At 38.5% G+C, this 24,896-nt stretch overlaps 2 protein-coding genes and 1 pseudogene across 5 annotated transcripts in view; 2 read left to right on the top strand and 1 right to left on the bottom strand.

The window, feature by feature from the left end:
• The window catches only part of rtkn2 (rhotekin 2), a 10,221-nt gene extending 5,470 nt beyond the window's left edge, over window positions 1-4,751 (top strand). For both annotated transcript variants that reach the window (XM_016506195.1, XM_016506205.1), the window contains exons 10-12: window positions 2,541-2,706; window positions 2,798-2,905; window positions 3,048-4,751. In XM_016506195.1, coding sequence (XP_016361681.1) covers window positions 2,541-2,706; window positions 2,798-2,905; window positions 3,048-3,640 — 867 coding nt within the window. In that variant the 3' untranslated portion in view covers window positions 3,641-4,751. The remainder of the gene's footprint in view (window positions 1-2,540; window positions 2,707-2,797; window positions 2,906-3,047) is intronic.
• Window positions 4,752-5,709: 958 nt separating this feature from the next.
• LOC107703558 (uncharacterized) lies at window positions 5,710-10,293 on the bottom strand (annotated as a pseudogene).
• Window positions 10,294-10,834: 541 nt separating this feature from the next.
• The window catches only part of LOC107703501 (lateral signaling target protein 2 homolog), a 16,127-nt gene continuing 2,065 nt past the window's right edge, over window positions 10,835-24,896 (top strand). For 2 of the 3 annotated variants that reach the window (XM_016506128.1, XM_016506144.1), the window contains exons 1-13: window positions 10,835-11,154; window positions 14,947-15,087; window positions 16,763-16,900; window positions 17,116-17,318; window positions 17,535-17,624; window positions 17,827-17,916; window positions 18,044-18,145; window positions 18,749-20,167; window positions 20,364-20,459; window positions 22,335-22,498; window positions 23,015-23,131; window positions 23,237-23,338; window positions 24,111-24,214. In XM_016506128.1, the coding sequence (XP_016361614.1) occupies window positions 11,116-11,154; window positions 14,947-15,087; window positions 16,763-16,900; window positions 17,116-17,318; window positions 17,535-17,624; window positions 17,827-17,916; window positions 18,044-18,145; window positions 18,749-20,167; window positions 20,364-20,459; window positions 22,335-22,498; window positions 23,015-23,131; window positions 23,237-23,338; window positions 24,111-24,214 (2,805 nt within the window). In that variant the 5' untranslated portion in view covers window positions 10,835-11,115. The remainder of the gene's footprint in view (window positions 11,155-14,946; window positions 15,088-16,762; window positions 16,901-17,115; window positions 17,319-17,534; window positions 17,625-17,826; window positions 17,917-18,043; window positions 18,146-18,748; window positions 20,168-20,363; window positions 20,460-22,334; window positions 22,499-23,014; window positions 23,132-23,236; window positions 23,339-24,110; window positions 24,215-24,896) is intronic. The other variant, XM_016506135.1, reaches the window with a different exon arrangement.

Genomic DNA, 24,896 nt, shown 5'->3' with positions numbered 1-24,896 from the left:
TGCACACATCTGAATATTTGGGTTGAACTGTTCTGGAACAGTGTTGTAAATACAACTTAAAGGTGGGGTAAGTGATTTTTCAAAAACGCTTTAGAAATGAGCTATCAAAATAGGGGCGAGACCCTTTGGGGGTAGGGGCGTGTTTGTTTTGGTGATTTCAAATGTCAGCATTGGCTACCAGAAATTACCCCACCTTTAACCACTGATTTCTAGTTGTGTCCTCTTTTGGAAGACCAAACAAAGTAGTTTCACTTCCACAACGAAACACAGCGTCCACGACATGGTGGCGGCGGCAACAATACTACAGCAAGAATAAAAGTTACGCCTTCTTTCTTAGTGTAAACATTTGGGTGGTGTTAGGCAAATCATCCCACACAGTGACATAGACATGTTTGGGTGTGTTTATACAAGGCGTTTTAGGAGGGCGTGGATGAGTCTTAACTTTTAAATAAAATATCTCTTTGGGTTTGAGACTTTAGTCTTTGCAACTTTAGGAATATTATCTATTCACGAACAGCTTGTAACACTCCAAAGAGAAAGGAAAACATGAAATTGCACCATATGACCTCTTTAAGTTGTAACGCACAGGAATCAAACCCACAATCTCCAGGTCAAGTGCCTGTCTTGTTGCGCCACTGGGAAGATGCGTGTTCACACAGATACTGAAGTTCAGAAGTTCAACTGAGAATCAATTCAAAATAATGAATTTGTAAGTAAAAGCACTGCGTGTCACATTAATAGTTTCAGGTGAGATGATTCTTGGAAAGGAACAATGCCTGCAGCAGCAGCAACTTCTGCATCAGAGGTTTCAGTGCGAGAATGAACTCCCAAAAAATGTTTCGTAGCACGTTAATCAGTTTAGCATGCAAAGCTAACTTAACGCTAACATGGCTTATGGTTAGCTTGATAGCTGAAGAGCCACGTTAGAAAGAATGGCAACCGGTTAGCTAAGCAATTAGTCTACTTCGGAGAGGAATGTCTTGGAACGATAGCAAATACAAAAAATCCGTTGAGTCATTTCTGTGCGGCTCAGTCCAAAGATCATCTGAGCCAATTTTCGGAAAAAATTTGAAGGAGGAGTAGTGAAAAAATGGAAAACTATACTTTTCAAAATGGCTGCTACTGTAATGGGTGGAGCCTTAATGTAAGCTATTGAATGTGTTCACCATGAAGAGAGTGATCAGATTCTAGAACAAAGGGTTCAAAAGTTATAACCATTTGAAAAGTGAGTTTTTTTTTAACTGGTGGTGGCGCTATCTAGTTGGTCCTAGAGACCCTCAAGTTGGTCAGTTCACTATTCATGATGACCATCGGTGCATCTGAAATCAAGTACGGTCTGAGTAGGTACTACTTTTGAATTTTAATTTACTTCACGGCCGTTAAAGTAAGTTCTATATAGTATGAATATGGGTAGTATGAATGAAATTCGGATGTACTACGTCCACCATGTTGTTACTGTCACATGACCTACCAGCGTCGGTTGCGTTACTTCACTCCCATTCATAAATCCTCTCCCATGGCCTCATGGGATAGTAAAGTGTCCATCGAATGCACACTTCAGAATCCGGGAGGAAGAAGTAGGTCATCCGGGTACTTTTCACCTATGTTTTTCAAATTCGGACATGCTACTTGCCTCACATACGGTTTTTCACCTACTATATAGTAGGGAAGTATGCGATTTCGGATGCAGCACATCACTACAAGTGTGCCAAATATGTTTCCTTCATAGGGCTGCCATAGACTCCCATTGGGGAGGAATAATAATAAAGAACACATACAAACGCAATAGGGGCTTGGCCCCTAATGAATTACAAAAGCACACAAAACAATTACTAAAAGTAAAATAAAAACATAAAAATAAAAGCTAATTCAAAGTATTAATAAACAGTATAACAGTATATAAATTATACTAAAATAGCACTGCTTCACCAATGTTACTATTCTGGCCCAAAACCAAAAACGAGTAACTGTTGGTTATGTTATGATCAATAATGGCAATGGCAGAATCCGATATTAAATTACATTGTAAATTTTGGCTAAATAAATTTAAAATTAGCATATTAAAGTCAATTGTTTTAGATACTACAAGTGGATTTTGGCATCACAACACTGTAATATATGAAAAATGGACATTACAAATGGTTTAATAACACTGGTAGATCTTTAGCAAATCTAAAAATGTAAAGTAAGCCTTCAATCACAATAAAGGTCATTTAAATGTAAAAATAGGAAAAATGTGCAAGCACAGTTACGTATCCAATATGGGCTGATAATTTTGAGAAAAATCTAATATCACCCATATTATGTAACTGCTATATTATAATCGTTACTTTAGACTGCTATTGTGACAATGCAGCCTTTCTAATCTTAAAGCTTATAGTTAACACAGTAATTTAACTGCAGTCAACATTAAAGGTTACGGCAATAATAGCAAATTACAGCCAAAGCTTTACCACTTTGGATGCATTGCTACAAGACTCATTGAATGGGAGAACCATCATTAAATATGCAGTACAGAGTTTCTGTGTGTGTTTATGCAGGACACCCGTATTCGTGTGGTAAGAAAGGACCACCAGAGGACTGGCACTAGACTCAACCTGATAAACCCGGGAAATGGAGACTCTGCCAGTCATGCGTTCATTACTGAAACCCCTGACGTCTTGCAGGAGTGGCTGGATGCCCTCTGGCAGCACATTTATGACCAGAGTAAGTTCACCTGATGTCTGTCAGAAATCAAAGCTAAATTATTTTATTACAATTTGTGTATGTTAACGATCAATATGGACTAATTCTACAGGTCAGTGGCAACATACATGTGACAAGATCATGGAAATAGAGGTTTTGTCACCACGCAAACCCCCACTCTTTCTCATGAAGCAAGCTGACTCCGTTTATAATGATCTAAGTGAGTAATGAAGGATATATTTATAATTTATAATAGAAAATAAGAATGTACTGGGTTGATTTGACTGAATTGGGAGGACAAGTTATAGTCCAACTTTCTGTTATTTCTCTTAATTGCTTGTTTAAAAATGTATTCTTTTCAGGCATCGGGTCCCCTGGGAAATTTGAGAGCTTGACTGACATAATTCACAATAAGATTGAGGAAACTGATGGGCGCTTTCTTATTGGTCAGGAGGAGGACACAGAGCCTCCCTATTGGGCAGCACTGTTTGAAGGATCCCGGCCAGTGGTGGTACAAAAAACAGTTCTGTCACCAGGTAAAGAAACCAATCAGTCTATTACAAGTCCCGTCATGGCCAGCAGAATCAAGAGGAGAGCACCTCCACCCCCTCCTGATAAATTACCATTTGTTCAACCTACCAGTGTATTATCCAATCAAGAGAAAGAGAACTGTAAGGGGGCAAGGCCTCGGACAAGGCGACCCTCGCTTGATGCTAAATTCTCTGCCATCATTCAGCAGTTGCAGAAGAGCCACACATCCACTCGCAAAAATGCACCTCTTGGACAGATCGAGCACTGTCAGCACCCTTGCATCCCTCAGAAAAGAGATGACGAGTCCGATATACCTGAAAAGCCTGGGAAAGAGTACAGTCAGGCCCCTCAGCCACCTGTGCCAGCCCCCAGAAACAAACTGAGGATGTCATTCAGAGACAAGATGAACCCAAAAGCCTGGTGAATTAATGAGGCGCGAGACATCTCTTTGATTAATGATCTGTTATGGAAAGATGAAACATCCTTGGATTCATAAGGAGATAAACTCCCTCTTGTCCTTTCATTGATCCATATCAAGGGTCAAGAGAATGTGGATGAGAATGCTGGGAGTGAATGGGAGAGTATAAATGGCCTTCCTTGTTTGTTCTAGCTTGAACAAACACTTAAATTCAGACTAAATTTGCTATTTTTTAAAGTCTTACGATATTAATTGTTTTTAAAATAACAGTCCAGTGGTTGATAGGTGGATAACCTTCAAGACTTGATGATGGCCCAATTCTTTTTAACTTTAGAACCTTGTTTTACTGTTATTCACTTGCATATCATGTCTTTTAAAACTAGTTGTCTGTAATAACCACTCGTGATGTAACCACTACAACCAAGCACTTTTGGCCCACAGCCACTGCATCATTTTAGTCTTAAGTTTATATTTTTCCTGTCAAATCACAGAATAATGTCAAAATATAATTTTTGTTTTTTCCGTCTGTGGTATGAAAACAGGTGCATGCTTTCTAGTTTTTCTTAAAGTATCAGTAGGTGAAAAAAGGTGCATCAGGAACTGGATAACGGATTTATGTTTTTTAGACTGAATGATTTTATACAGTTAAACCTCTAAACAGTTAACTAACATTTGAACTTTTTTTTATTTTTCATGTTAGACACTAAGGGTTTAATCTTCATATTGTTGTATTTGATCAAGTAGTTAAAATAGTTAAATTTTTATAGGGTCTGAGCACTATGAAACTGTACTTAGGGCACAGTGTGTATGAACATTTCTTGTTAGGTAAATGATTTATTTAATATCGTTGTTTCATTTATGTACACTTCTGAATGTTTAAGTAGCACACACACAATGCGTTCCACTAAATGCTGTTGTAGATTATTTTCAAGATAATTCATGTTGTTATGGTACTACTAGTGCAATACATGGTTTCGGTTGTTTGGAACGGTTTTATTTCAGTTGTTTTCGAGTAAATCACTCTTCATCAAACATTCTTTGGCCATTAATCTAGGAAAATACATTTGTGGTAATTTTGCTAAAATGAAATGGAACAACATTAAAAAGTTGTACTGAACTGGTTTATTCTGATATCCTTATTCAATACAGAGAATGCCTTTTGTTACTGTAATATTTCGATTAGAAATATTTTAGTATAGAAAAAAAAACTTGCAATCATTCTGTTTTATTTCTACAGCAAAACACTGTTCTCTCAAGAGTAAATCTGCTTTTTATCCCAAATTCTTTGGTAACCTCAGCCAGGCCTGTGCTAGATGACCTAAAAAGCAACTTGGATAACATGCTTTATACCAAGTATTGTTAATATTTATTTTTTTTATATAATGCCTACACATATTTTCACAATATCAGTTTCTTACACTCTTTCAAGAAAAGTAATTTTGCATTTACAAGAGACATGTGCCTATCAGAAAACTCGCCTATGGTTCTGACCAGCACCATTTTTTTTAGATGACTGCTGAAAGGTCCTGTAAATCTGTTGTTCGAAATTGTGCTCCAACTCCTGCCAGTGCTGTTCCTCAAGAACCTGCTGCTTGTATCATTTAATGGAGAAAAATAACAATAATAAACATTTGTAGTGTTATTGTGGCAAAATTTGTGACATCTGGACCGTGTTCTAGTCACTTCTCACCTTTTTGTTGAGGGTGGTCTTCACTGTGAGTGGAAGCACCTGCTCATTTTTCTTCATACTGTTTTTCTGTCTTTCTTTTCTGTCTTTCCTGTTGTTTCTGCTCGAGGGTCTTCTGTAGGGCCAGCACTCTCTCATCTCTACTGACAGCCTCCCGCAGTTCACTTCTCATTCTTTTCTCTTCTTGACTGTGAAACAAATCAGTCAGCCCTTCCTTTCCACATATTTAACTCGGAGACCACAAGTGAAAATACTTTTGCATTTTTCTAATTTAACTACATTTTTTTTCATTGTTTAGCGGCATAATAATAGGTGACAAGTTAGATTGAAGAATTAACATGAAGTTCAGAATTTCTTTGTATTTGCATTGTCCCCATGACAGGACGACTCAAGCTGGCACAAACTCTGTATGTTCATGCAAAATCAGATCTTTAAAAGGGGCAAAGGACCCAATACAGAGCTTTGTAGCATACCTGTCATTTAATATTTTGTTAAAATGTTATGCTATATGAATCACACTTTTGTACCTATCCGTTGTTTAATTTCTTGCAGCTTAGCTTTGGCCGCTTTGGAGTTCTTGTGACCACCGGCCACTTGTTGCACCAGCTCTCTCATTTCCTTCTCCTCCTTCAGATGTTTTTCTGCATACTTGCGCATGAGCTCTGTAGTCTGAACCAATTACACATTACATCATCATAAACTTAATACAGACTGAGTCATGTATTGCTGTAAACACTGATGTTTGTTATGACATCACCTCCTCTTTAGTCTGCTGAGCTTTATGGTGGTTACGCTCCAAGACACGTTCTCGTGCAAGAACTGCCTCCTCATGGCTGATCCGTCAATCAATATTGATGTCAGACCTAGTGTGATGTTTTCATGTCTTATTTAAATATATGTAAATGAGATTTGAGATTTTTTTTCTGATTTCCGTTTGCTCCTCGCGAAATCTGATCTTTAAAAGGGCATATTGAGCCTTGTGGCACACCTTCATTTACCACATAAGATTAGATTTCTGTTCCCTTACCCAAACAGTTGTAGTGATCAGAGTGATCAGTGATCCTTTGAAAAAATAAGTTTTGGAAATATGTGAGTTAATGGTGAGTAAATGATGACAGATTTAAATTTTTTTGAAGAACTATTTCTTTAATGTGGTATTAGTTGCTTTTCAATGCTTTGGATTAATGATGAATAATTTGAGATAATTAGTCCAAATAATTTGGAGTTCATTTGAGTAATTGCACAGAGAAAAATAAAATCTGATTACCACTGAAGAGTGTGACTCTACCTTTGTAACTCTTCTTCCAGTTGACGATTATATAAAGCTCCCTCTCGCAGTATGGCTGTTGTGTTCAGTCTGACAGGTAAGCTGTTCATCTGTGCCGTTGTAAACAGATACATTCAAACACTTTTTAACAGTACAACGATCCTCAATAGTAGAAAATAGGTTCAAAAGCACATGGTGCATGTGTCAAGAAACATTTTTTTTATCATCAATGCATGCTCTATCTAGTCTAAATGACCTTTTGGGTGGCAGGGCTTCCAAGTCAAGTCAAGTCACCTTTATTTATATAGCGCTTTTAACAATACAGATTGTGTCAAAGCAAGTATGCTATGCTTATGCTTCCAGAAGCATAAAGCTTGTCAAATTGGAGTTCAGCATCACGGCTTTGAAGAATCTGGGATATCGTGTTTTGCTCATCAAAAAATATAAACATTTGTAGCTTTTGAATTCTGTGGTGCTGTGGCATTGAAGAAAAAACATCACTCAGTTAAATTGTGCTGTAAGACACTAACTTGAGTTTTCTCAGACTTCTGCGGGTTTGCACATCTGAACTGCTGAGAGTTTGCTTCATTCAGGATTTGCTAATGGAGTAAGTAAAAAATCCACCATGAGGTAAAGTCTGAACAGAAATTAATGTAATAATTTCGACAAAATTAAAAGCAGTTTGCTTCCCAGTATCTCTCTGTTTGGGCTTACTAAAGCTTTCTGTCGATTACTCTGCTTCATCTCATCCAGAATTTCTGGTTCGTTTGGAGTTCTGTGAGTGGTGGCTGGTACCTGAGGAAGGAGGCAAGCAAATGCCACAATCAACATAATTTTCCCATCAAAAGTGAAAAATGTCATAACACAGTGGTTCTCTGCCTTTTTGACTCAAAAGGCCCCCGTTATCCAAAGCGATATTTGAAAGCCACTCCTCATATTTCTGCTGTAATTATGACAAACTGCTTGTTTTAATGTTTTAATTAATAGAACTGAGAGTATTAATATATTAAATTTATTAACCATTATTATGTTGTGATTCTAGAAGTTTCATAAAGCATATGTTTCTTCAATAAAATCAATAGTTATTGACTTTTAGTTGTTGGTTATTGATTTAGCAGTTTATGCATTTTTAGCATTTTATTAGATTTAAATTATTTTAATATATTTGATCCTTGTGTAGAGCAGAATCTATTAGTTACATGTTCTGGCATCAGGAAACACTGAGCCACACCTTTTTCAAGCCTCCAGCTAGAATTCATACTCTCATTATTAATTGAATGATTACTAAAAACATCCACCTAATTAATATACCTATTTCAATTGATGACATACAGACACTCATAAATAATTCAGGATATGTATTTATTTTTTGATAGTGTGATTTGATGCAACACCAGCCTTTAAGGTAACATCGGCTGAAGGTATCAAGTGCACATATGCATCACACAGTCAAATAACTTGATATTCAGCACTAATAAACACTCCTTCTTCTTTATTATTAGCATTTTACCTCAGCAATGGGGTAATCCAGTTATTATCTACAACGGCGGCATCATAGATGTGACTCCATTCTCTCTGGATGTGTGTTGTGAGGTTGCTGATGTTAAAGAAAAAACTCAGGAACTGAGGTATCGGACAGAAAACAAAGAATGGGTAAATTAATAATATAATGTTGAAATATCAGTACTTTATACTCAGTTGTTATTCAGGTTCACTGTAAATTACATTTTCATTCTATTTTTCTAGATTTATAAACTGGTCCATAAAATAGTGCACATAAAGGATTTATGTGTATAGTACATGTGTTTTGCTTACTTTGTGCATTTTTGAGATGTCTAGAGACTTGATAATTCTACTGAAATGCTCCAGGCCAAGATCATCAAGACAGAACATGGCGAGATAACAGACAACTGAGAAAACCAAACACAAGACAAAATTAGATCTGTTAACTTTCTGAATGTCTGAATCTAAATTAACTTCATAGCAAAAAGAAACAGTAGTTGGGTTACAGTAATATTACCATCAGTAGTTTGAGACTAAAACAAAACATTATTCGTAATACATTAACAAAATTAATTTACCAATGAACAGGTTTCGATCCACTCTGAATAATTTTTTTCCATGGTGATTGTAAAAGATGCTGACCACAACATCCAAAAGCTTTTTGTGCATGTTACATCCATACAAAGCATCAATAATAAACTTCTGGTCAGCAGAGGAGAGATTCTAAAAGACAGAAGACATGGGACTATGATTATTATGTGTCCCTATAGTGAAGATCAGTGTAATTAAAAAAGTAATTAATTACTAGCTACTAAATACATCTTCATGTACTAACTACTAACTATTACAGTTCTAACTACTCTCTCTAAATATTGCATTACGCAATACTAATTACTTTCTAAATCCCATATAAACCACAACGAGTTGAACAATACAAGGATAGACATGAAACTGCTCTTTTAACTCTTTCAAATAAATAATAAAAATAAAATTGCATAAAAAGACTGTTCAAAACAGTTACTAAAAGGTAGACTGGTCTAATGTGAATCCAAAAAGTAAGACTGCCTTGCTAACTGTTAGTTGGTCAAACAAGTTTGTAAAACACAACAGAGTGTCTAGGTTTATGTAACTGGCCCCAGTTCTATAGTCTGCAACATCAGAAGTAACTGTAATTAAATTAAATTAAGAAAAATTAAAGGAACACTCCACTATTCTTGAAAATAGGCTCATTTTCCAACTCCCCTAGAGTTAAACAGTTGAGTTTTACCGTTTTCGAATCCATTCAGCCGATCTCCGGGTCTGGCGGTAGCACCTTTAGCTGTAGCTTAGCATAGATCATTGAATCTGATTAGACCGTTAGCATCTCGCTCAAAAATGACCAAAGAGTTTCTATATTTTTCATATTTAAAACTTGACTCTTCTGTAGTTACATCGTGAACTAAGACCGACGGAAAATGAAAAGTTGCGATTTTCTAGGCCGATATGGTGCAGCAGGCACAATAATATTACGCATTTATGATATGATTTTCAGGCGCTGCGTAATATCATTGCGCCTGCTGCACCCATGGTAGGGCAGTAAAGTTCCTTGATTATTACGCCGGAATGAGAGTATAGTTCCTAGCCATATCGGCCTAGAAAATCACAACTTTTCATTTTCTGTCAGTCTTAGTACACGATGTAACTACAGAAGAGTCAAGTTTTAAATAGGAAAAATATAGAAACTCTTTGGTCATTTTTGAGCGAGATGCTAACGGTCTAATCAGATTCAATGATCTATGCTAAGCTACAGCTAAAAGTGCTACCGCCAGACCCGGAGATCGGCTGAATGGATTCGAAAACGGTAAAACTCAACTGTTTAACTCTAGGGGAGTTGGAAAATGAGCCTATTTTCAAAAATAGTGGAGTGTTCCTTTAAGAGTAATCCCTTACTTTACTTTTTCAAGAGAAAGTCATTTTAAAAAGTAAAAAAAAAAAAAGGCAGTAATTAATAACTTAGTAATGCATTACACCCAACACTAGATAAGATACTCATGATTTTAAACATGTGGGCATGTATATGTGTATGGAGGAGAATAGGCTTGTGTTGGAAAAGAATACCTTAAGATCCTTGGCAGTATCCTCTGTAAAACCGTCAATGCATTGTTTGTCCTCTTGAAAGTCGTCCAGGAGCCTTACCTCGCTGACAAGTTCTTTGTAGTTCATTCTCACTGGATTTCTCAGCCAAATTAAATATACTTTCGGATCAATAGATAGCAGTCCGATAATGTGGATCATTTTACTTAGCTTACCTGATTCAGAGCATTTTAATAAAATTGGTCAGAGTGTTAATTTTTTTTATAATGTCCTATGAAAACAGCCATCCGGCAGCTACAGTGTTTTGTTGTCGCCTGGCAACAGCGAGGCGGTCCGTCTTTACCTGAGAGAGCTATTCCCTTTGTTCTCTTTTGTCCAAAAATGAAACATTTATTGAAAAACATAATATTAATGATAATAATAATTCATTTAAATAGCATTTCAGTAACGTGAAGTGATTTACAAAAAAAGAAAGTTAAATAAATGTGAACAAATAATTAAAATAATGAAGACATATATTTGAGAAATATTAATTTTTAGTTTGTTTATTTATGTAAACAAAAAGGACGGTTAATAAAAACAACTGTACTAAATTATTTAGAAAAAAAAAAACGCGGAGTGTTTGGCAACCCTAGTGTAATCACTCAAGCAGCGCAACTTCCGTAGTGCGACTGAGCGCTAGCTCAATAGCTTAGTCATGAGCAGTCCGTGCGTTTGGGGACAAAGACAAGCGCTCGCCTGCTGGATAGAAGGGCAGAGTCCGAGCCCGTGATTAGCCAATAGTGGCTTAACACTGCCTGTGTCTGTTTTTTGGCCTCTACTTAACACTGTCAGCGCGGCTTTGTTAAAGAGCAGGCGCTAGCTTAGCTCGCTAGCTGTGTGTTTGTGTGCGGGTTTAAAGGTCCGGTTCGGGTTTGGTACGGAGCTTTCGCTAAACTGGCGAGGTGACCAATGATGAATCGGTTCCGAAAGTGGCTTTATAAGCCAAAGGTAAGCTTGCCATTAGTTCAATTTAAAAAAAAAAAAAAAAACTCAACATATAGCTTTATTATTAAATGAATGCGTTTCAAAACATAGCGAGCTGTCTAGTTAGACAGCATTCGGGGTATCATATGATGTGGGCATCTTACCTACACAGCATTTTGGGTCGTCGTATAATACAAGCGTTCTAACAGCTATTTTGGCATCACATGATGTGACCGGCCTACCTTGACAATTTTGGACATCATATGCCAACATTTCCTTGTAGGTAGTATCTTCACTACGTTTTGAAACACAGTCCTTTACTATTCATTCAGATGACTTTGTCCCTTCATAATGAATGGGCATGTTCACAGCTGTGTGGTATGCAGGCAGCTATGTATTAATCATATTCTTTGTTAAAATATGCAGTATGAAAGCATATATTAATACATTAAGATTTTCTGAGGTATATTTCTGTGCATTGAGTGTACTCAGCTGTTCTTTGCAGAGGCCCTTTGTGTGGCCCCAAACTTTCTTTCTATCAGCAATTTGTATTTTACACGTCTAAAACCACATTTCACTATAGCTCACAATGTGTTTAGTGATGAAAGATACTCGCAATTCACACTTTGGGCAACTGATGCAATTGTTCTTTGTGACCATTTTGTTGTCAACTGATGTTTAATTCATTAAAGACTTTCTGCAAGAAATTAAGGCCACTTTTCAGCACATTTTTGGTAATGTCTTAAAAAGTCTGAGTAGTCTTCTTACGACAGGAAGTTAGAGCAGAAAAGTGTTTTGTTGGAATTAAACCCAAGGTATCCCTTGAAATATCCAAACCCTCGTTGTCAAAGCCTTGGCCCATGGGTGCAGTTCTACCTCGATGACTGTGACTCACTTGGATACATTCTTCACAAACATGCCTGTTGTTGTCATCAGGAATTAACTGCAGTGTCAGATGCTCACTAAAATTAACAGATTTTGTGTACAAAATGAGGATTGGTCTTTGATACATTATTTAATATGTTTGGTTGGTGCTTAGGAAAGTATGTCACTGTTAGTGCATTACTTGACTCAGGTCCTCATTATCAGTGTTGCCTTAATTTTACAACTGTGCTATAACCATAAAGCTAGGCAGACATCGTTTTCATCGCTTTGAAGTCTGTTTGAAATTCACAACCCAAATAGTTGCCCAGAGCGAAACAGTATTGATTGCTTATTTTTTGTATAGGCCTAGTACATAGTTTAGTTCCCTGTGCAACAGAAATATTTTGCTCCACATGTGCTTAATTGTTCTATGGTGATTTGGAGTCTCAAGTGGTTTGCTTTCTCCTGGTTGGATATCATAGGGCTGACCCGTTCAAATCAGCTTATACTCAGCTCCGGTCCATGTCCCAGCCACGTGCCACTTCCCAGGCAAATTCATGTGCAGATTATAAATGCCACAGTCCAGAAAACAGAGGCTTCCCAAACTCGAAACACTCCAAATACTATACTTGCAGATAACACTTGACTATAGTTAGGCTACAGGCTTCATTTATTAGTTAGTGCTGCTTGCTAAGGTAAACTTGGCCATTATTTTTCTTTATGTTAAAGGGATAGTTCACGCAAAAATGAAAATTAGATGTTTATCTGCTTACCGCCAGGGCATCCAAGATGTAGGTGACTGTTTCTTCAGTAGAACACAAACAAAGATTTTTAACTCAAACCGTTGCAGTCTGTTAGCCATATAATGGAAGTGAATGGGAATCAACTTGACGATACATTGATGTGTAAAGGCACGAAACGATCGGTCTGTGCAAGAAACTGAATAGTATTTATATCGTTTTTTACCTCTGATTCACCACAATGTCCGAACTGTCTCAACAGCTGGTGCGTCTTCTTCTTGCTTTTTTTATGGCAGATCGCAGACTTATAAGTGCATTACCACCACCTATCTCTCAAATGGGAGGTAAAAAAACGATATAAATACTGTTCAGTTTCTTGCACAGACCGATTGTTTCGTGTCTTTACCATAGACTGTATAAAAACATGGACGTAGTGTCCGTGACGTCACCTGTAGAGTTCCGATGAGCCTTTTGAAGCCCAAAGTGGGCGGAGCGGGCCGTCGCCATCTTAGCAGCGCGTCACTCCCGGATAATCGAAAATGGGCAAAGAGGCGGGAGCAGGTTGCTGAAACCACGCCCACCTAGCTCGACGGCAGTGTCAGCAGTGGCAATCCACCGGTCACTCAAGTGGAAGAAACAAAGTCACCTACATCTTGGATGCCCTGGGGGTAAGCAGATAAACATCAAATTTTCATTTTTGGGTGAACTATCCCTTTAAGGGTTAGGGGATTGAAAAGTGTAACTTGTCCTGAACATTTTGTGCTATCGATATTAATGATAAATTATGTAGTTTGGAGAAGTGTGAATTTTTTTTGCCTAGTGGACAATAATACAAAAACAAATCCTAGGCTTGCATTAAAAACAGAGACCTGGGCTATATTTAAACACCCGAATATAACAGAGGCTTGGACTCTTGAAAAATAACACCGTAAAACACTCCGAACACCTTAGTAACCACATGGCAACACCCTGGTAACTACCCACAGCACCCTAGTATCGTTTTGGAGATTTTGCACTGGCATGTATTATAAAAATAAACGGCACTACTCAAAAATGGGAAAATATTGACAATCTAAGAATGTATTTTTTTATGCCCACCAAAGCTGTGTCTATTTGATCAAAAACACAGTGAAAACCGTAATATTGTGGAATATTATTATAATCTTATTATAAGATAAATATTATTATAAGATCTGAGATGACTGAGAAGAGATGATGACAACCCCGCAGAGAACCTCAGATGACGACAACCCTGAACCAACATACAAAACTACCAAATTTTGCTTGCAACACAATCATTGCTGTTAATAGTCTTCTCCATTTATTTGAATACATGTCATTAACTAACTGCATGATTTTTACTGTACCTTTCTGCCATATGGACATCACCTTGACATAGTCACCAATGATAAGCTACTTCTAAATATAATGAAGAAACTTTAATTTTCTGTGAAGCTGCTTTGCAACGGTTTGTATCGTGAGGAGAAGCGCTATACAAATAAATGTGAATTGAAAAAAATGTAATTGAATTTTTAAATAACTGTGTTGTATTTTAATAGGTTTTATAATTGTAATTTATTCCTGCCATGGCAAAGCTAAATTTTCAGCAACAAAGTTACTGTCTTCAATGTCACATGATCAATCAGAGATCATTCTAATATATGCTGATTTGGTGCTGAAGAAATATTTATAATCAAATTCAAAAACAGTTGTGCTGCTTAATATTTTTGTGGAAACAGTGATACTTTTTTTCTAGATCCTTTGATGAATAGATAGTCCAAGAGTAATTTCTTAAAAAATAAAAAAATAAATAAGAATGACACTGTGATCCCAAACTTTTCAGCAGTAGTGTATGTAAGCTCTTGAAATGATGCAATTCATGGAAGATGTTCCCTGTTGAGTGCCCACTGGAGCAGAAGGGCTCCAAAAGTCTAAATCCTCATCAATGCTCTTTAATCCAGTGCTGACATCTATAGCTACACTCATTTAATGTCTTACACGCTCTTCTGATGTGGGAATGGCTGTTGTTGCAACATATGCCTCTTTAAATAATATTTTCGCATACAGCGCCAGACACCCATCTTATTACAGGACTCTGATACGTGCTTACTTTAGTACTAGTTTGTTTGATCATCTGGTGCTTGATTAGATCGTTCCGAGCATTTGTTTATATTGGTATTTTTAATTCGTTTTTTTTTTTTCCCCCATACAGAGGTCAGATCCACAGCTGCTGGCCCAGTTCTACTATGCAGATGAAGAGCTGAACCAAGTGGCCACTGAGCTGGACAGTCTGGATGGCAGGAAGGACCCTCAGAGGTGTACACTGCTGGTTAACCAGTTCCGCTCCTGCCAGGTTAACCAGTTCACTCCACTTATGGTCTTACAGTAGAGAGCTTAGTTTGGTTTGGCCAGTTTGATCAGCAGTTGTTTGTTTTTCATTCTGGAATGTTTGAGTGAGTCTATTAGAATCTATTTGAATATATTTAAAAAATATAATATTCCTGTGATGGTAATGACAGCCATTACTTGAGTCCCAGATCAAGATGGCGCCTCAAATGACAGCCAGGACGCTGAGCTCCGCGATTCTTCTATTGTTTTTGTTTGTTTGTTCTGTGTTTTGTCATTCTTCTTCTATAAGTTTTACCAGAGACGAACTCCTTAACATTAAGCAGCACATCCCAGACAATATTTTTCCGTTTTTTGATTATTCGGACGTTTTGTTGGACATTCTAGTCGGAGGTACAGCTGTGTTGTTCAAACGTGCGTGCAGACGCAGAAGAGGGAAATGCGCCGGCGCCCTGGTGAAGCTCCGCGTGCGCGGCTTTCGGACTGCGCTCCCAAGCATTCATCTCGCGAATGTCCATTCCCTTCCTAACAAAACAGATGAACTTCTTCTCCTCACCCGCACCAACAAGGACTTTTCTAACTCTGCTGCACTGTGCTTCACTGAAACCTGGCTGAGTGAAGCCATTCCGGACAACGCGCTTCATCTGCCGGGCTACCAGCTGTTCAGAGCGGATCGCATCGCGGAGTTAACGGGGAAAACCAGAGGTGGTGGATTGTGTTTCTACATCAACGAAAGTTGGTGTTCAGATGTAACAACGCTGGAAAAGGTATGCTGTCCTAATTTAGAGGCACTCATTTTTCTACACTGGAAGCTCCTGTCGTCAAGTCAAATTCCTTGTGTGTGTAAACATACTTGGTAATAAAGCTCTTCTGATTCTGATTCTGATTCTTTAGTCACGCAATCTTTCAGAAATTGTTTGCTGATTTGGTGCTCAAGAAATGTCTCATCACTATGAGACGGGATAACTTGACTAACCAGCGGACCGATCTTGTTCACAGCATCTATATTTTGTTTTGGTCGTTCTGAAATGCCTGAGGAAAGTCTGTCATCAAAGTATTTCTGTAAAATTACTGTCTTACATGGCTGCGTTCCCAAACAGCAGGCCTCCACCTCTAAAAGCAATGACCGCATTTATTGTGTTACGTCTGCTCTCTCTGAAGTGCAAGTAATTTATTACATATGAAAATGATTATATTCAGTGGGTTCTCCTAGTTTTCTTAGAGATGTTTAGTGCCAGTTTATCAGGAAGTGACGATTTTGTTCTCTTTGACTCGTTGGATGGGAACGGTGCTTTATTCGCAAATGTTTTATGCGATATTCCAGTTTTGCGCATAAGTTAAATTTGTATCTTTGAATGTAAACATAGCTACTGTCACTTTTGATAAATTGAATGCATTCTTGCTACATGAAAACATTCATTACTTCTAGTTTTTGTAAAATCTTACTGACCCCAAACTTCTGAATGGTGGTAATTTTCCACAGTCATGGAAATTGGAAATCCTATAATTATCTGGGGATGATGAAATCTAGGCCTAGGAAAGTCATGGCAATTTCCTGAAAGCAAATTTCAAGAAATTTCTACAGTGAATATAAATAACTAAATGACCTGTCTCACTTAAACCCTTAAAAATGAATGTTCTAACCCTGCATGTTGTGTATCTTTTTGTGTATATTTGTATAGGACAATGTTTTAAACATCATAAATCAGATCATGGATGAATGCATACCTGAAGACCGAGCCAACAGAGACTTCTGTGTAAAGTTCCCAGAAGAGATCCGCCATGACAACCTTGCCGGGCAGCTGTGGTTTGGGGCAGAGGTAGTGCACACTAACTACTTACCTTCAGAATGAAGCATCTTCCCTAGAGATATTTCTTGTTAACATTGAAAAGAATTTAATGATGATAAAGAACTTTACTGAAAAAACGTATTCCATTGCAATATTTTACCAACAGTGTATCATAGCTGTCACTTGTGGCACAGGGCGTTACCCATTAGAAGCAATGATGATATTATTATCACTCCTCTCTCCAGTGCCTGGCAGCAGGATCAATCATTATGAATCGTGAAATCGAGAGCATGGCCATGAAACCACTAGCTAAAGACCTCACCCGTAGCCTGGAGGAAGTACGCAACATCACACGAGACCAAGCGCTACGAGATCTCAACAACTACACAGACCGCTTGAAGGAGGTGCTACGTCAGTTTGATAGCCTCTTCGCTGAGTTTGAGCTCAGGTACCTTTAAAATGCTGTTTTGATTTTTGCATCCACTTATCCGACCTTGTGATGATATAATTATGATGATGCCTAGGGTGCATTCATGGACAGTTCATAAATCATTACAAGATGCCTTTACACCAGCAGATTAGCAGATTTTTCAAACCGTTATAATTTTTACAAAATGTGGTGTTAATGTAATCATATAATGGATCTGTCTGTTTCCTATTATAGCTACGTGTCAGCCATGGTGCCCGTGAAGTCTCCTAAAGAGTATTACATCCAGCAGGAGGTGATTGTGCTCTTCTGTGAGACAGTTGAGAGGTGAATATGCAGATCTTGGAGTGGGTATTGCCCGCTACATGCCTATACAATACACTACACATGGTGATATGATGCATTGCGATATTAATTTGAAAGAAACATGATCAGTATCTTTTTGTAGCACCATGTATGTATTTATTTATTTATTTGTTTTTTTATTTATTATTAATAATAAGCAAATGTCTTGTTTTCCCATCTCAAGGGCCCTAAAGCTTGAGTATCTTACACAAGACATGATTGATGACTACGAACCAGCTCTCATGTTTACAATCCCTAGACTTGCCATTGTTTGGTAAGTGATGTGTCATTCTAATGATCTGTTTTTTTTCATGTCATCCACCTCTAAAATGTTCATTTTCATCACACTGTATATGTCATACTCTTTTAATGGTATCTTTTGTCGTGTTTTGTCTTATTAGTGGCCTTGTTATGTACTGTGAAGGGCCTCTTAACCTAGACCGCAAACCAGAGGACATGTCTGAACTCTTCCGGCCTTTCCGTACTTTGCTGCGAAAAATAAGGTATGGTTAGTGTTCACAGTAGTCATTCACCGACACCTCTGATTTGATCATCTGATGCAGGCGTAGCCAGAGGTTATTCAGTGAGACTTTGTAAACTCACATGCATCAATGACTGCATCGGTCAAATCTGTGGTTTGGTTTGCTTTGAGTGCGTGATTTATGTAGTCAATGATGTATTAAAGGCTTACAACATGTCTACACCACACCACAACAGCTCTGAACGGTCCATTTGTAGCGCAGATGTGTGGAGTATGTCAGAAATAGAGTGGGGCATCAGTTACCATTCAGTGTCTCATTGCGCCACATCCAGTCTAGACAGTGTCACTGATTATGATGGGTTGCTTTGAAAGAACAACACCTGTCTACACCGGACACAAGCAGCACAACAAAATCTAACTCAAACAGTATACAAGAGTCTTTTTCAGGTTATCAAAAATAAAATGTTTTGATGCCTGAGTTTATTTCTACATCATTGGATTATTGTAATTGTATAGATTTAAAATATCTGCATCAGCACTGAGATTTCAAATTGAAACCCTATTAACCTTTATTAAGCAGAAAATGTTAGATTTGTGAATCATATAATTGTGTTCTTCCTGGCAGGGACCTGCTGCAGACTTTAACGGAAGAAGAGCTCATGACGCTGGAGCGCAGCCTCTGCATCTCCCAGGATGGAGAATTCTCTGCAGGCTCCAGTATGCCGTCGACCAATGACCCAGCTGCTTCCACTGGTCCTGAGAGCCATCTAGAGACACTAGAACAGGATGATGGAGTTGAGGAGGTGGTGGATCTCACACTTTGTGTAGCCCAGGAAGATGATTCTGCATGGAAGGAGGATGAGGAGAGGAAGGGGCAGCCCGAGTCCTCCAGTGAGAGTGAAGAGGAGGAGGCCACAGATGCAGACTTGGCTTGCTCCATGCAGTATGATGAAGAAGAGATAGAGCAACTTAATATGATGGTGCATCAAGTGGGGGACGAAATGTCTACGCTGCTTTCCCCTCCAAGTCAGAGTCAGTCTCCAGCCCATCAGCCTCGGCCCTATAGAGGAAGTAGTCTCGAAGGATCCAGTGCCGCCTCCAGCACTCAGGTATCTCCGCGGAGAGTCCCGGGATCATACCACGATGATGATCGAGTGTTCTTTATGGACGACCTGGAGTCTGGTGTAACTAGCGAGCTGTGCCGCGGGCAACTTCCTCTTCCTACCATATGCCTCAGATCCCCAGAGCACAGTAGGCCCGCCCTGTTGACTGACTCCTCGTGTAACGGTTGGCTGACAGTCTGTCAATCAAGCAATGACAACAATATGGTTTGCCAACGCCAATCAGCCGAGTCTGTGGGGAACTCCGAAAGGTCACCCATGGTGAACGGCTGGGAAGGGTCACAGGAGGAGGACAGCGTACAGACTGCGGAAGAAATCGCCAGTCGGACCGGTGGAATGAAGTTGTCCGCCACTGTTATATTTAACCCTCATTCCCCAAGCTTGACCGACTTGGCCGTCGTCGTACCTCATTCAGCCAGCGTTCTGGAATCCGGTGAGGGCGGGGCTTTAGTTGCCACTCAGTGCCTACTTAACTCCTGCGTGTGCTGCACTGGTGGATGCGAGGATGCCATGGAGCCTGCTGGACGGGGCATGACGCTGGGGTTTGAGAAGCACAAGCTCACCATTACGAGCTCTGTCTTTCAATCAGCAGTAGCTGCTGGCAGCCCAGGGAAGGGAAATGGACATTTATCACTCACTCTGCCCCCTTCTCAGGTCCACCTCACCCCTTCTGTACCACATGGTTCTGTGCAGAACCAAGTGAGAGAAGATGAAGGCAGTCAGGACTTTTCCCACTATCCCTGCTGTGAGAAATGTGCCCCAGGGGTTCTTCTGACTCAGGATAGAGGCTCGGGACAAGGGGAGGGAGGACCTAGTTGCACCCATCAGGACACTGGATGCCCGACGCAACCTAAAACTACAGTTAAAGGGAAATCGGAAGGTTTTGGAAAACAGCCAAAGGAAGATAACAGAAATAACTCTAGGTTTGTTTACTTGTGTGTGAAATTTCATTTTAATGACATGAATCAGGTTTTCTTGATTTGACAATTTTGAAAATGTTTTGTTTGTTGCCTTTTTTTGTATATGAGTTGATTTCATTATGAAGGTTGTCATTCTTTTCGGTTCTCATATTTCATTTTCATTTGTTGCCCCCCATGTTTTTTTTGCAATGGTCCGCAGCAGTTCTCAGGAGTCCCCCCTCAGTTCTGTCCCCAGCAGTGACATTGATGGTGTTTCTATCACTACATGCAGTTTGTCGAGTTCATACACACCCAGGTAAACATGTCTAACTTTTGGCTGATGGGTTAAGGTAAAATATGTGAGCCCTGTTACTATAGAGGGCTGTAGGGATGACATATTGTTGTAGTCCAAAAGTTAGCATAACCTTGGTTCCCTCTGCAATACAAACAACCAACAAAAGTTTGCAGTTATTGTATGTTTGTTCATCAAGATAAATTTTACAACTGAACACAAGGATCATGAATTTTGAAGCCTAAGTACAATTGCCAGAAGTAAAAAGCTGAAGTTAGACTACAATGTACACCAAGGTCACATGCCTTAAATGTCACTATCACTGAGGTTCCAACAACTTTATACATTTTTATTTAAAATTTACAAGTCTGCAAGTTTAATAGTTTGCAAGAGCATGAGTATTAACACTATAAGGTTGTAAAAGCTAACTAGTGAGTAGATGAGTTTACCTGTTCAACATGGAGTTTAATGTGCCCACTGCCCTTTTCCAGGCATGTAAAAGCTTTAAAAAAATCATGCGTGAGGTATTAAATGTATCTCTTATGTAGGGCTGTGCAATTAATCCAATGCGATTGTCAAGCGCATCTCGTCAGTAAAGCCGGTTCCGTGATTGGTAGTAAATCGCCATCACCTGCTTTCAGATGGAGCGGCATTTAATACACAGAGCCGTAGTTCACTGACAAGCTAAGTAATCTCGCGTTCATAATCGAATGCGATTCATCTGCGATTTATGAACGCAATATTGCCTAATTGTCAGTGAACTACGGCTCTGTGTAGTAAATGCCGCTCCATCTGAAAGCAGGTGATGGCGATTTACTACCAATCACGGAACCGGCTTTACTGACGAGATGCACATAACAATCGCATGCGATTAATTGCACAGCCCTACTCTTATGTTATGGATAAAGCGAAAATATCCTGAGTGCGCGTTAATACAGACATATTTCAGGCATTTAACCAAAATACCTTCGAAAAAAAAAACATTGTCTCCTGCACAGTGGGAACAGGAAGTGCAAAAATGCTAATTTATTTATGGGTTTTAGGACTCGTACATAAAGCACTCTATAGGTTATGTTTAGTTTTTGATGCTAGCTAAGGCTTAGAAGTTTGTGATTTTGGTTTTCAAAGAAGGTTTCCTAAAATCGCCCCCTATCTACCATTGGTAGTCCCGCCGAAAAGCCAATGGTCCTGTTTTGGGCTGATTGAGCTGTTCAAACAAACACAACAATGTTTTATTAGCTCATATCACTGCCTTTCACCCCAGGTAGTAGAGTATGACTGATTACATGTATACCTTAAATGCAGCGCAAGTTGCTTTGGTCGATGCTGCGGGCTCTGGAGATGGGTTCTTTTGACTCTTTTTGACAACTGAAATAGCAGTGCTATAAGAACAACCTTTCAGAACATCTTGTTGCACATAGCAATGTCCTGGCTGTCACCCAGAAGACCCTAGCAACTGCATTAAACTCACATACATAATGACATCTTAGCATCCATACAACAACACCTTGACAAACACTACTTTTGCAGGGGGAAAAAATAGCATGTATACGTTTTTCAGAAAATTTATTTTAACATCAGTGTGAATGATGTGTGAAAATCAAGTCCTAAAACTTGCTCTGTGATTCCTGCAAGCTGTTGCACAAATCCCATAGTGTTCCCTCAGCCATAGGGTCACACTTTCTGGATTAACTCGATTATGTGAAATTCTCTCTTGAGGAAGGCCAGCAGTTTCAACCTTGTTTCAAACCATGAAATTACTTAGTTATACTTTATTTATTTTTTAATTACGGTTGATAATTTTTCAAAGATTGAACACAAGACAATTATATCTTACTTTTTTTATTAGTCTTAATACTATTATTAATTTGATTTTAACCTAATAATCTTCCCTTTCAGTCCTGTCAGTAGCCTGACAACCAGCTCGGACATGTCTGAGGATCTGGATCATCAGGAGATTCAAGTGGCTTTGCAAGCTGCCAAACTCACTGCTCACAACAAAATTCGCTCACGTTTCCATAGCAGTAGTGACCTCATCCATCGCCTTTTTGTCTGCATATCAGGTGTGTTACCCAATGATGTGTGGGATTTGGAGTCTGATGAAGGCTTTGTGATGCTTGGTAAAGCCTTGTTTGAGTGGCAGAACAGCTTTTCTACTGAAGTAAAAATCTAAATGAATCATTAAATACACAGTGTAAATGAACACCAGAACGGCTTGAATTTTGTTTGCATTGTCAGACTTTTTTTATGAGATCCAGTCTTATTTACATCCAGTAATATTGTTTAACATTTAACATTTCAGTATTGCCCACTAAGTGCACTGTAAAGCTTAAGTGTAAAGTGTATCCTACTAAGTGCACTGTAAACTGTAAAGCCTAATACATGGATGGTAAAGCCGATTATAAAATGTGCTAGGTTCACTGTAAAGCGTAACCTACTAAGTGCACTGTAAAGTGTAAAGCCTACCACATGTATGGTAAAGCCGATTATAAAATGTGCTAGGTTCACTGTAAAGCTGACTATAAAATTTATAACTAGCTCTGTAAAACTAACAATATTTGTCTTTAAAATATCTGAAGGTGTGGCTGATCAGTTGCAAACTAACTATGCGAGTGACCTGCGAAGCATCTTAAAGACTCTATTTGAGGTCATGGCTACAAAATCCGACCAAGGGGACACTGAGAAGCCCAAGAAAGGTTAGTGAGGCACACTTCTGAAAGATACAGATACTGTAACAGCATGTTTTTATCGCCCGATGTCAGACATCATTAGTTTAATGTGCTGTTTGTTATGCACCTCAGGTCCTTGTCTGGCCAGTGCTGTACTGGAAGACTGTGCTCTCTGTCAAGAGACCATCTCTTCATCAGAGCTTGCTGCCAAAGCCCGAGAGGGTCAGTTTGAAGGTTAGTTCAGTACACCACCTATATACTCACAATATGAAAAGGCTTTTTATTTTGATATACATGATACGACAAAACCTTGGCTGCATCTGAAATCACATACTCTCTGACTTGGCACTTTTTTTGAACAAGAACGTACTTTGTGACTGTTAAAAACTGTGTTCTATGTAGTATGAATGTGTGTAGGTTACCCATCTTTTATGAATTCTCACCTGTGTTCTTTGTATGCGCATTTCAGATTCTCACCAGATGTAGTTGGTCATCCGGGTACTTTTAGCCTACTGTTTTTTGAAGCTGTGAATTCGAACATACTGATTGTCTCTAGATTTCTATATACTCTATATTGTAGGGAAGTAGGCATATTTAGATTAAGCCCTAGTGAGCTGCCTAACTAGACAAAGCATCACAGTCTTGCTCTAAATACACAACTTTTTTCAAAAGGTTTTAAGATACACCATACAGTCAACAGGTTTGTCTATTCCAGTCATTTCTTTAAAAGTTTTTTTAAAAAGAGAAAAAATCCTAATGAGAATTGTGGGCTTTCAAACAAGAGAATCTGCAAACTCAAAGTCAATAAAATGTTAATGGGAAATATAGAATGATATTTTTAGGTAGGATGCTGCTTTAGAAGGCATCTTCCTATGTTGCCATGGTACTAGGTTTTAGAGCATTGCTAATATATAATGCTGTAAGAAGATAAACGGACACTGCTTCAACACCTGACAGACCTTTCTTCATTTTTGCAACCATTTCTCTGTTCTTTTTTCAACATCAGACCCTCCTGAATGGGTACCAGATGAGGCCTGCAATTCCTGCATTGCATGTAAAGCGCCATTTACAGTCATCAGAAGGAAACATCACTGCAGGAGCTGTGGAAAGGTCAGAATAGAGTGCAGTTGTTTCCAGGCGTAAAAATCTCATTTATTTTCTCCATAGAGAAACCAATTCTTTCAAGACATAGATATATTTATTTAAAAAGAGTGTGTGTATACATTTCAACTTTTTTGTAGTAATGTTAGAATGTTTAGTTTTAATACTTTAATAGTATCTGTATAGAGAGAGAGAGAGAGAGAGAGAGAGCTTATTTTGCCCTCTAACACTCACTTAAAAATTAATTTAAAAAAATGTAACTTCAATATTTCAAATACTTTTTGCTTCAAATCAAAGTCTGTAATGTTGTGATTTATTTTGGAGCCAGATGATTTGGTTTATGGTTTAGAATTTTGTTACTCTATATGGTGAAAATAATTAGGGTAATTCCGTGTAAAATCAACCAAATTTCAGATGGTTGAAAAGTGGTTGAAGCTCAAATTTTTTTTCTGTAGAAAGACAAACATGAATAGCAATGAAAGCCAAAATCCAACAATCCAACTTGGGGACCAACACAAAAAGCCGTTCAGAAAAAAGTATTGCAATGGCCAGAGATGAAATTTATTGGGGGGAATAAATAGCAACAAAATTCAACAAAGAATAAATCTAGACAGCGTAAAGACTGGTGAGCTAACTAATCTAAAACTACCACTTCCTCAGAATTAAAACCTTCCTACCCCCCCCCCCCCCC

The sequence above is a fragment of the Sinocyclocheilus anshuiensis genome, unplaced genomic scaffold, assembly GCF_001515605.1.
Source record: "Sinocyclocheilus anshuiensis isolate Anshui unplaced genomic scaffold, SAMN03320099.WGS_v1.1 scaffold2045, whole genome shotgun sequence".
In the NCBI taxonomy this organism is placed as follows: Eukaryota; Metazoa; Chordata; class Actinopteri; order Cypriniformes; family Cyprinidae; genus Sinocyclocheilus; species Sinocyclocheilus anshuiensis.
Note: the sequence above shows the minus strand (reverse complement) of the source record. Positions and strands in the feature narration are given on the sequence as shown.